At 27.1% G+C, this 12,242-nt stretch overlaps 2 protein-coding genes across 2 annotated transcripts; both read right to left on the reverse strand.

Moving 5' to 3' along the window:
- Nucleotides 1-1,534: 1,534 nt before the first annotated feature.
- Nucleotides 1,535-6,002, reverse strand: LOC111036756. Its single transcript, XM_022318909.1, has 6 exons — nucleotides 5,756-6,002; nucleotides 5,525-5,687; nucleotides 5,282-5,465; nucleotides 3,590-3,746; nucleotides 3,185-3,339; nucleotides 1,535-2,404 (listed from the first exon to the last, which is right to left on the reverse strand). Exons 1-6 carry the CDS (start codon nucleotides 5,849-5,851, stop codon nucleotides 2,371-2,373), a joined length of 789 nt encoding a protein of 262 aa, XP_022174601.1. The 5' UTR covers nucleotides 5,852-6,002; the 3' UTR covers nucleotides 1,535-2,370.
- Nucleotides 6,003-6,104: 102 nt separating this feature from the next.
- On the reverse strand, nucleotides 6,105-12,193 carry LOC111036755 (WD repeat and HMG-box DNA-binding protein 1). The gene is made up of 17 exons (XM_022318908.1): nucleotides 12,087-12,193; nucleotides 11,881-12,030; nucleotides 11,586-11,697; nucleotides 11,355-11,506; nucleotides 11,185-11,293; nucleotides 10,870-11,115; nucleotides 10,496-10,744; nucleotides 10,013-10,276; nucleotides 9,731-9,915; nucleotides 9,414-9,661; nucleotides 9,131-9,345; nucleotides 8,921-9,055; nucleotides 8,716-8,859; nucleotides 8,414-8,634; nucleotides 6,967-7,052; nucleotides 6,423-6,580; nucleotides 6,105-6,339 (listed from the first exon to the last, which is right to left on the reverse strand). Exons 2-17 carry the CDS (start codon nucleotides 11,961-11,963, stop codon nucleotides 6,208-6,210), a joined length of 2,739 nt encoding a protein of 912 aa, XP_022174600.1. The 5' UTR covers nucleotides 11,964-12,030; nucleotides 12,087-12,193; the 3' UTR covers nucleotides 6,105-6,207.
- Between the last annotated feature and the right edge of the window lie 49 nt (nucleotides 12,194-12,242).

Raw genomic sequence — 12,242 nt, forward strand, 5'->3', positions numbered from 1 at the left:
GATCTAAGGTGTTATGTTATTATAATAATTAAGATTAAAATGTGATACATGTTATAACGAGAATATAAATCACGGACTAACTTAGAATTTAGATCATATACTACCTACCTAGTCAGTGTCAACTGGACCAATATACTATTATAATATCTTAATAATGTCATGGATATATTATATTATTTCGTGGTATGTTCTGTGGCCACGAGCTCTTGATTACGACAGGTCCTGGGCTTCACTAAATAGCTGGTTAAAGATTAAAAATTTTTTACAAAAATAATCACAAGTTGTGCTCTGCTGTACAGTAGGTTACAAGTGGGTCACTGTAAATTGTAATGGATAGTGTTAAATTTGAATTCAATGATATAAAATCATTGTACCTATACGAAAAATGTTTCTGAGCTTAGACGGTCTGACAGTCTATAATATTAATTATAAAACTTATAAATATAGTATATTTGATGATGTTAAAGTGTTTAAAGTAATTTATTTTGCTATTAGAAATTAATACTACAGTAGGTAGGTTAACTTCATTTTTCATAAAAGAATTAGGTACATCTGAAAGTTTCATTGTGTGTAAAAAATATTATAATAGTATACACTAACATTTTCATACAGCCATGAGTACTATTTTTAATTTACAACAAAATGACTAAAATCCCATCATTATATTTTCATTATTATAAGTTTATAACTGACTTTTTTAAATACCTACCTACATTTTTAAAGACGACCATCTTTTTTACCGATTAATCATTCATTAATAACCTAATTGTTGTGAAAATGTTTTTCTGTTCAAGAATCTGGGATAGCAGACTGCGGTTGCCATCTCTTACCTTTATTATTTTAGATTCTGAATGAAACGACGATTTAAAATATTATAAAATAAAAATAATTATCAAAAGTAAATGTAGGGACTCAAAGTAAAAAAAAAAATCCGTTATCAAAGGTACCTTAAATACATATTTAAACATAATAAGGTACACACTACAGAACTACACCATTATGTGACATTTTAAGTTCTTAATTCTTATATAGTTTATAATATTATCAAAATGTTATAGAAAATAACCTAAATTAATTAACTAAAAAAAAATTATTTTAGTTGTTTAATTTTACAGAATTATTCATAGGTTAGGTTAGGTTAGGTTATCGCAGTAGGTATTATAAAACACAATATTATATTATTAGTATAAAGTATAAATTTGTAATTAAATATTAATGATTATGGCATTTGCACTGAATGTTCATATTAGCAAGTTCTATGCACTTTAACATTTCATAATATTGCGACCCTTTTTAAAATATTTACAGGCATAAGAATATAAGATAATAACTAAAAAGTTTTATTTGTTTCTTTTAATTTTTGTCGATAAAATTTTATTCGTTGGGTCAAAAATGTTGTAAATTTAATACAAAACTCCTTATATATTGTTACAATGACGGTTGAAAAATATAAAAATACATAATTCCAATTTTTTTTTTAAAACATTTAATATTCGAATCTTGACAAAATACGTAAAAATCACGAATATTTTAATTTTTTTTTTTTTTCAGTTTTTTTTTCTATGTCTATCCGCCGCAGCATGTTGGCTCAGTTTGGTATCTATTGTTTTACACCGGTGATGACTATTTTTGACTTACATAAAAGCACAAGGCTGGACCGTATCCAGCTCTCCGAGGTTCAAAAATGTGCCGAGGCGACTGTATCAACTATCAAGCCCGTTCAATTACCGATTTTCACTGGCCATGAGAGATTTCTAGACACTCACACAGTCACCTCGACTTTCAAACATACCCGCTTTCGAAAAGAGACCGCCAAATCGCGATGTAGGTATCTTTAATTGTGGTTTTGATAAACGTACTTGCGACTTATACACAACTCGAAGACCCTGTCTCCGAAATTGATATCCAATCTCAGCGATTTATTGACAGAGCTAACGAAGGGGGTCTGAGACATAGTCCTAGCACTCCTAGCTGCCTGAAAGCTGATATTATAATACAATTTTAGTAATACTATTAGGCACAGGGAATAGCTAAATATAAATATTAAAATAATAATAATTGATATAAAGAATAGTTATCACTATAATTCACTACAATAGTAAATTATTCTATAATAGTACTATATACACTTATCAATTATCATAATTAAAAAATACTTGGACAGGTAACATAAACGTAGGTATTATAGTAATGATTTAATAATATTCTAAAAGTAGATATAGGTAATCATTAAAAATATTTTTTTGAAATGATCCAATATTATGATTTCCAGCAACCATAATTAGGTACACAAATCTTAAATACCTAGGTAACTTGTACATAATAGTATACATGTTAAACTCATGCAAACTCAATGTATTATTGTACAAATTATTCATTTCTAGAGATTGACTGTACATTTTCCCTGAAAATTAGAAAAAAAAAATATTATAATTTATTAAATTAATGTTTTGAGGCAAACTGAGCAAGTAACTTCATAAAGTCTTATAATTGGGGTTTGGGACGTAGGTATACCATTTGTAAGTTATAATCATCAAACTAAGAGCTGAAAATAGCATTTAAATATTTCATTATGATCACTCAAATGCGCACTTTAAAATATTAAAAAAAACAAAAACTATCGAATAGTTATTTCTAAGAATACTATTTCAATATATTATAGTTTTTGAAAACATTTTAACTTCTCTATTAAATTTCACATATATTTTTTGAACAATTTTCTAATAACCGAAAAAAATGTATTATTTTGGTCAAGTGGGAGATAAGAGAGCAAATGTGAGTTCCAGTGTTTATTGCTGAAAAATTATTTTTAGTTCTATGTTAATCGTGAACAAAAATAACAACAAAACAGAAATTAACCAAAATGTCTAGGTTTTTGTCAGTGGATGCCAATCTAGATGCTATCTATATCCAGGCAAGGATGTATATATCAGCAGAAATATGCATAAAAACAAAAATAATCGGAAAACTGGAAATAAATATTTTTTTTAAAAACAGTTGGAGAAGGAAAAAAAAACACTTTCAAATTTCATAACTGAAAGTTTTGTAACATGACATACACTTCCATAGCACTCTGCTAGATTTTATGCCAAACCATAAAAATCAGTAAATGCTGTAAGTTCCCAGCCCAGCTTACAATAATACATTATTTTTTAAATTGTTAATCAATAATAATTATATTTACTCTGAACTGATAAAATCCATGTAAGAAATCGTAGGATGAGACAACGAAGATAGAAATCTTTTACCAGAATTCAAGTTTGTTCTGATCAGGCCATTATTCAATCCAACACCAGAAATTGTCAAGCCTTTGTTTAATAATGAATTTAATGAATTTAGCTGTTCAAAAAGTAAGAATTAAATAACTTGACAATGTTAAAATCTATTTATTAGGTACTTAATATATATTTATATGTTAACATCAATTTATAATATTTTAGTCCATATACATTTATATTTCAGCATATTTTAAAGTAACTAGATAGAATTATTTTTGTTTCAGTTATTTTATTTAACCAACTACTTATATTATATTACTACAAAATAAAACCATTGTACATCATACTATTTTATATTTATAAAAACTTGCCTCCGCCTTTTGTTGAATATTTTCTTGTCTAAGTACATCAATCAATTTATTGCTTTCATATAATTGGTCTTGCAAAAGTAAATTTGATTTATTTTCAATATCTTTACTTATGAACTTATTCCCTACAGCTATTAATTCAGGCAGTTCTTTTTTATAGCTAGAAAAAGTTATTTAATATTAATTTAAAATACTTAATAGTCATTCAATTCACAGTATAAATCACAAATGCAATTATCTGATATTGAATATTGATATAAAACATAATTTTATGTTCAAAATAGTGGCGTCATTTCAGTTTTCAATAGAGGGGGGGGGGAGGAAATTTTGACCAGCCAAAATGGGTAATTTAAAAAAAAAACAGCTCACTTCCATTGCAATCACACATTTACTTACATTTTGATCAAATTACTTATAAGTTTAATATTTTTTACTCTAACTGTTTCAACTTTTTTTATTAACTAAGAAATATTATACAAGGTACCAGGTATTTTATAAAAACAATTGTATAACTGTACATACAGATTAAGACCCTGTAAACTGATAACATTTTAATTTACAATATGTTATTATTATTGCTTGCTAACTGGTTTAAGTTTTGTCTATTTTTTTTTAAACTGCATTAGACATTATTTGAGAGTCTTGAACGATGTGCTCTAACTTAATTTTCTTGGCACATCTGTTTATGGCCACACCGCCCATTTATACTTTAAAGACATTAGTTCATAACAAAAAATTTATTAGAAACATGACAAAAAATTTAATTTTTATACACTAATCTAAACTTAACACAATAAAGAATACAGCACGCTATATGACAATCACAATGTTATCTTAAGTCTGAAATCAATGATAAATAATAGAGCCAATCGGTTATTTGTAAAATTTTAATGAATTTTAGATTTTAGAAATAAAACTATATAGGGTTATGATATTAATTATTATTATTGTTCTTCGTGCAGCAATTGAACATTATAATCTATTTCCTCCATACAACTCACACACACAGACACCACTTTCATGCATTTCATTGCATGCGTCTAAATATAAATATATTCCAACTATTAATTACCAACTTATTATTGTGACAACAATTTCTTAGCACACGATATAATATTTTTTCAAAATATTATAAAAATAGGCATGTTTTTTTGCTATATTAAAATATAATAATGGTTAGACAGAAGCAATCAGGTACCAACCCATCGGGCTGCTTTTAAAATCAGACAGGGGAAAATGCCCTCCTTTCCAACCCCCAAATGATGCCACTGAATCAAAATATTCAATGTTAATATTTAAAATAATAAGTTAATTATTTATTTAAGTATTAACGAATATGCGATCAAAGTTGTTTTTTATTTTTGACTGAATGTTACTGTAATAGTAACTTATGGTTTCCATAATCCAATAAATTGATGGAAAAAAAACAATGGTGCTAGCTACCTACAACCTACTATAATTACACAGTGTGTTTAAACCAATTAAAGTAGCCAATAAGTGTTGGCAAAGTGACAAGTGTGTCAATAAATAAATGCGGAATGGATTTGTTCTATATGCTACATCAAAATTAAGAAAATAATTTAAAATGTGTAAAAGCATTTAAATACTTAAGCCACCAATTTTAAATGAACTCAGCATCACTAGTAAAAATTAATTTAGAACACCGACGATAGGAAATAAAAAAGGATATTTTACTTGTAATTTGTATCATTTTTAATGTCTTCTGTAGATATTTGATGCATTTTAGCATTGTTTAGTACATCACTCAGTTGTTTTTGATTATCGCTTGCATTAGATTTTAAAATCTCAAAACCCAAATTTTCTAAATGCTTGCAACAATAGTTTCCACCATTCATTATAATCAATTCATCTAAAAGGTCTAAACAATAATTTAAATAAAACTTAAAAATTATTCAATGAGTGTAATTTACATAGTACCTCGATTTTTGGACCTTAATATTTCTATTTCTTTATAAAGTTCTTCTAACATTTGGTTGTGATTAATTTTTATGCGATTGATATCTCTTTCATACTGAGCAACCAATATTAGTGGATCAATTTTATTTAATAATTCTGTTTGTTCAATTGAAGTTTTAAGGTTCTAAAATAATATAAATATACATATTACAAATAATTATTTTTTTTATGAATATTTATTTCTGTGTTTACCTTAATTATATTACTACTAGTTGGACGAGTTGGCCTATTGATTGGTGGTAATTCTTCTTTAAATCTTGGTGAGTATTTAGTTATTTTAAAGTCCATAGTGTTTTAATAGTACTACATATTGTAAAGTTTACTAGTTTGGAGTGCAATAGATGTAATTTATAGCACATTTAAAAGCTAAAGAAGGGGTGATATGAGTTATTGATTATTTTCTACCACTACTAAAGTTTATTCCTAAGGTAACAAAATAACACGTGCAAGGGGTCAAGGTACTATAAAATAGTGATTTAAAGATTCATTATACACATGTATTTCAATTTTTTTTTCCTGGTGAGTAACATAATTGATAAAATACAATTTGACTAAAATTTATTTAGGACATAATATATACACCAATCACATATTTAGAAGTTAAAATGATAGAAACAATAAATTATTAATAATAAAAGTAGAAATTATTTCTTAAAAATAAAAGATGATAACTTTGAAACCCCTTTGGGTTTTTTTGATTTGTTTGTTGAATTGATGTCTCCGGAACTGTCATTTAAATCAGATTTTCTTTTATTGTCACTCAAGGGCTCATTTGTCTAAAACAATTTATAATTAAAAAAATATAAGATATGTTCAAACCTAATGTTAAAATAAATGTATAGAATAAAAAGTAATTTACTTGATCTAATGGCGAAAGAGTACCAATTGAAATATTAGCTTGTCCGCCACTCTTTTTTTTAAATGGATTAAAGGCTCGATCTATATCATTGGATTCATTCATCAGTTCAGATTCTTGTTTCTTTTTAATAACTGCTAAAATACTTGATGATTCTAAAACTACCAACAAATAATATTTTATTCAATTATTTAATTGTTAAGATTTTTGTTTTAGTAATATATTTAACTTTCACTTTATGTCCATACATTAAGTTAATTAAATTACGGGTAGTAATAGTCTAAATAGTTTCTGTAAAAGTAAATATACATTTTTGTTAAATGTTTTACAAAGCTTTGTTCAGAATTAATTTTAGGAATAAAATAATTTAGTTTTTGAATTTTATATCCAAACACTACAATGCTTGAACTGAGGTGAGTGGAGTAAGACCAATACTGTTAATATTATTTGACAAATGAATCATCAGATTTTAAAACAAAGATGTATATGGTTAATACTTAATAGTATATAAATTCATTTGAAATAACAAATAAAATTAAAGCCTTACCTCTATTATTGTCTTCACTATCATTTGGACTGTATTTTTCAGAAAATAAATCTTGCGATTGTTGTGAAGTAGAGTTTGTATTCTTGCTATAAATTTTAAATTAATTACTTTATAATTATGTTAAATATATTATATACAACTAAGCATGCTCACCACTATTTTTCTTCTAATAATGAATTTATCAGAAATCTTATTTTTGGAATTTTTAAAAATACCTACTTAAGACCATATTTTCAAACTCCTAAGATTTGTTACACCTATTTCATAAGGATTATTCTATGGCGATACAACTATCCATTTTCAAATGATAGCCCCTCTATCTTGTAAATTATTTTGTGGATAATTGTATTGAACATTTTGATTACCTAATTCAAAATTCAAACGAGTAATTTTCCATTAATTCGAATGTTTATGTTTGGGATAATAGAAACTAAAAATGGTCCTACAAAAATATAAAATGTATTATTTAGGGTTGGCATTTAAAAGCCCAACCGAAAAAAAAACCAGGGCTATGTTTCTGAGTTAACCTTTTCACTGCTACACTATTTATGCTCTGGAACCTAATTTTGACACCTATATGAACTAATTATTTAAGTTTAAAATAACGCGAGCCAGGGTTTCCTAAAATTAAATGGTTACTGGCAAATGATAATACTATAAATTACTGGAACATAATATTAAGCTTGGAGTAGTGAATGATATAAATGTTGAAGAAGTAATAGTACTTCTGAAGCAGTGAAGGGTTAAACACACTTGATATTTTATTTTTATAATACTATTGTTAGATTAAGTGTTTAATATAAGTATGACCATTTTAATAAATCATACATTTTGATAGATTAATATTAATGACTAAAATGTATGATCCCATCATTATAGACCCCAAATATCCTTAACTCATTAACATGGACCTATTATAATTAATACACTAAATTCAAAAATTCAAAAACTAATTGTTCAAATTTTGATCTTAATATGTCAACATTTTCTAAAAAATGATCCACTAAATAACTTAAAATAGAAAAGTGGGGATTTTCATTTGAAAAATAGCACACATTTGTCAACAGAACATTCTTTAAGTAGTATAAAAAATCTCAAGAATATGAATAACTGCATCATTGAAGAAAAAAAGGAGTTGAGCATGCTTGGTGTATCACCTTGTACAGTTTTTATTGCATATTAACCTTGTACATAAACATATTTATAAAATTATAAAGATAAAAATCAATCTTACTATTTAAATAGTTTTATTAAAATAAATAGAAATTTATTTATTTATCAATTTGTGCAGAATCTTAATCATTTAACTAACTCTATGGAATTATACATTCATTAAGATAATTGGTATTATTTGATATTGATATTTGAACTTAGTCATAAAAATTAGAAAACAGAATTTTAGAGCTCCACATTTATTTAAAAATAATGACCAAATTGTATAACTTACTTATATGAGGTCGATGGACCATCAAATAATTCTGAATATGTTACTGGTTTTGGATCATCATCTACTTTTGCTTCATTTTCTATAATAGTTGTAATTTTTGTTGCTAAACTACTATTCCCAACTCTCATAGCATATTTCAGGGCTAAATTTAAATATTGCTCAGATCTTATAAGTTTACATAACTCTAATGCTCTCATATCGTGACCACTCTTACATGCCATCTAAATAATCCAATAACAGTTGAATTAATTAATTTTGTTAGTATAAATGATTCATTATAAGTACATTTATTTAATACGTACAGCAAACAATTTTAAAAATGTAGTTTTTAATTCTTTATCATACTGTAGTCCATCTTCTTCCGGTAAAATTGATACAGCTATATTGGATCTCCAAAATTTTTCTTCTAATTCACCTTTTTCTTGATTAAGATCACACAATGGTATCTAAAACAGTGATAACAAAGTTAATATTTACATTAATTAATCAAATAATGAAAATAATAACCTGCCAGGGTATTTCATTCAAAAAAGGATGAGGTGTTGTTGAAGGATAATAAGAACCTTTGCAAAGGATGCAACGTATATCTTGACGTGCTTCACTGACTCCAATGACAAAATAATGATTTGTTGTGTCATTCCACTATAAAGTTTTGAATGATTATAAAAATTGAATATCTAAATTACTATTTCCTAGTATTGTTTATGTAAATATTACCGTATTATCTACATAACATAAAGGACTCCAATAGGATTTAATCAACATTCGTAAAGTTCCCGCAGAATCTAGAATACACAAAGATCCATAATCAGAAAAACCAACCCATCTAAGGGTTGATTTTGGAAACAGTGGCACATAACCGGAACAAATGGCTTCAACACGGCTATCAATTCTGTACACACAGTATCTCAAATTTTGTTCACCGGGTATAGCTAAATAAAAATAAAAAAACAATTTGATAAAATATTTACTACTGTATTATAAAGAAGTTGAAACATACGGGCCCCACAATGATGCACAACAACTAAACGGTCTCTGGATCCATGTATAGCTACTATAGGTCCAGGTATAGATATGATCTCTCTTTGGCCACCACCAAGAGTGAATAATCTTAATAAACGCGATACTGAAGCTACCGCAATCCAATCAGCAGTAACTGCTAATCCACATATATCATCATCATCAGGTAAATCAACAGTCCATTCACGTTTACCATCCCATGAATTTAGTAGTACACAAACCAATTTGCTGTTTAAATTGTCATTATTAATTTAATGTTCATTTAAGGTAAGTATTGTACATAATTTTTTTAAATACCTAGGTGTATTATCTTGAGTTTCACAACCTAAAACCAATGCTTCTTGACACATAGCAGCAATAGTATGCCCTAAGACATTTTTGATACGAAAAGCATGATGGATAGTGTTATCATGAAAATCTACATCAATAACATTTTCATCAGCAGTGTTAGTTTGACGAGCATAACCAACATCGTTGAAAACCTTAAACATTTATAAGGTATTTAAGTTAATACGCAAATAAATAAAATTAACTTATAACTTAATATTTATAATAAGTTAAATACAATTAAATGATTACCATGAAGCGCCTTTGTAGATGAACAGGTGTTGAACAAGGTTGAAATGGACTTTGTAGATCCACAGTGAAACCAGCAGTAGGAGGAATATATTTAGAAGACAAATTGCTGTTATCGTCATCAATTTCTAAACCGTCAACATCATTTAATGATACACCTCTTTGCTTATTAAGTTCAACTTCAACATCGTGTTTTATTTGCTCTAATGATATAACATTATCAATAGACTCTTCATCTGTCATTAATATGTTTTCCTTGTCATTAGTCTAAAAGAAGAATTGAGTGGTAATTTTTAGTAATTTATAATGGGGTTCACCACTTACAGGATTGTATCATGACAAGACACTTAGGTACGTAAATACTCATTTCAATCATAAAATACAAATAAGCTATTGATCATTTATGTTGATACCATTAAATATTAATAATAATTTAATAAAATGATCAATTGCTAGTAAAATAGATTAAATATTACCTAAACTTACTGTATCTATACTAAAATCATCTGATCTAGCATTTTCAACCAAACCTAATTGACCATGATCATCACAATAGGCTAATGTGTGTTCATCATTTTTAGGGCACCAGACTAAACTTCTTATAGAATATCGTTCCTTACACTCCGCATGTAATACAATTACTTGAGATGATACATTCCATACCAAAATAAATCCTGTATTTGTTCCAGCAGCTATATATCTGCCACATTTTGACCAACTCATAACAGTGATCTCCTAAAATAACATTAAATCATCACATTGTGAAAGAATATCAGGCTATAGCAATTGATAATTTTTATTTTTAATTGAACCTCATTCAAATAAAATTATAAAATAAAAAAGTATTTGAATATAATTACTTGTTCTGATAATCGGTAGTCATGTAATGTGTAAAGTTCTCTCCATAAACCACTTTGGAACAATTTTATTTCTTTACCAAAAGGTATAGCTAGTAAGTTTCCATTTATAGGATCCCACGCAGGTGTACATTTGATCTTGGAATGCTGAAATGCATTGCTTACTGGTATCACACTTGTCCATTCTTTTACAACAGATTTGTTTTCTATGCTCCATATTTTTACAGTTCCGTCACAACTTGATGACACCTGCAGCCATTTAAGATATTATTAATTAAAAGTGTATATGATTGGAAATTTTTTTATTTATTTTTTTACCAAAAACTTAGCTAATGCATCAAATTTAATAGATAAAATTGGACTTTTGTGACCATTAAAATTCAATACATTTTTGGTTTCTTTATTCACAACTTGAATAGATGAATCACTGAAATAAAAATATTTATATATCTATTATTACTTGTTTTATTTTATATTATATACATTACCATCCACCAGCAGCAATTAGTTTGCCATCCTTAGATGAATCTAAACAACAAACTGGAGCAGTAAATCGAGTTAATGTATCTATTAATTCTGCACTTGGAAATGTGTAGACTTGAAGTGTATGATGATCATCGCCAACATATAGCACATCTCCCTTAAAATAATTTGGATTTACAATTGCATAAAAATGTTAGATGAAAGTAAAGAAAACAGTGTTTTTAAATTGATATTACTGATTGATGTACGGCAAATGCTTCACTGCCAACACATTTTTCAATAGGATCGCTATCTTCAATACCATCCCATATTCTTAAGTCTCCATCCTGACCACAAGTAATCAAATATCTGTCAAATTAATATAAATTATTTTTATTTTTATGATAGTAAAAAATCAGTTGACAAGTTGTTTTAATGTAACTTTGTTCAGCTATTCCTCTAAAAGTAAAGAATTATACCTTCGTGTAGGTTCTTATACATTTTATTTAATTAGGTACAATAACATTCTTCGTGTAATCATGTTAATCTTACCGTCCATCTTCCGAGTAACATACGTCAGTGTGCCCTTCTACATGGGCATATCGTGGATAATTTAACTCTTTAGTTTCAGACATAGCTGTAAGTCTTATTGCAATATCAGTTAAAGAAAAACATTAAAGTATTAAATTGAATAGCTAAACGCTAAAGAAAAATAATTGTTAGTTTAAAAATTCATTAATAAATAATATATTATTTACTATTTCTATAATTTTGACTTGTGACGATTAACTGAAGATTGCGGAACAGACAACAGCTTGACAGATCTCCTGAAATATGAAGTCTAAAAAGTGAAGATAAAATAACAACGGTCGATAAATTGATAAAATTAAATTGGCGGCAAACTAAATACATTT

This window comes from Myzus persicae, unplaced genomic scaffold, assembly GCF_001856785.1.
Source record: "Myzus persicae strain clone G006 unplaced genomic scaffold, MPER_G0061.0, whole genome shotgun sequence".
Classification (NCBI taxonomy): Eukaryota; Metazoa; Arthropoda; class Insecta; order Hemiptera; family Aphididae; genus Myzus; species Myzus persicae.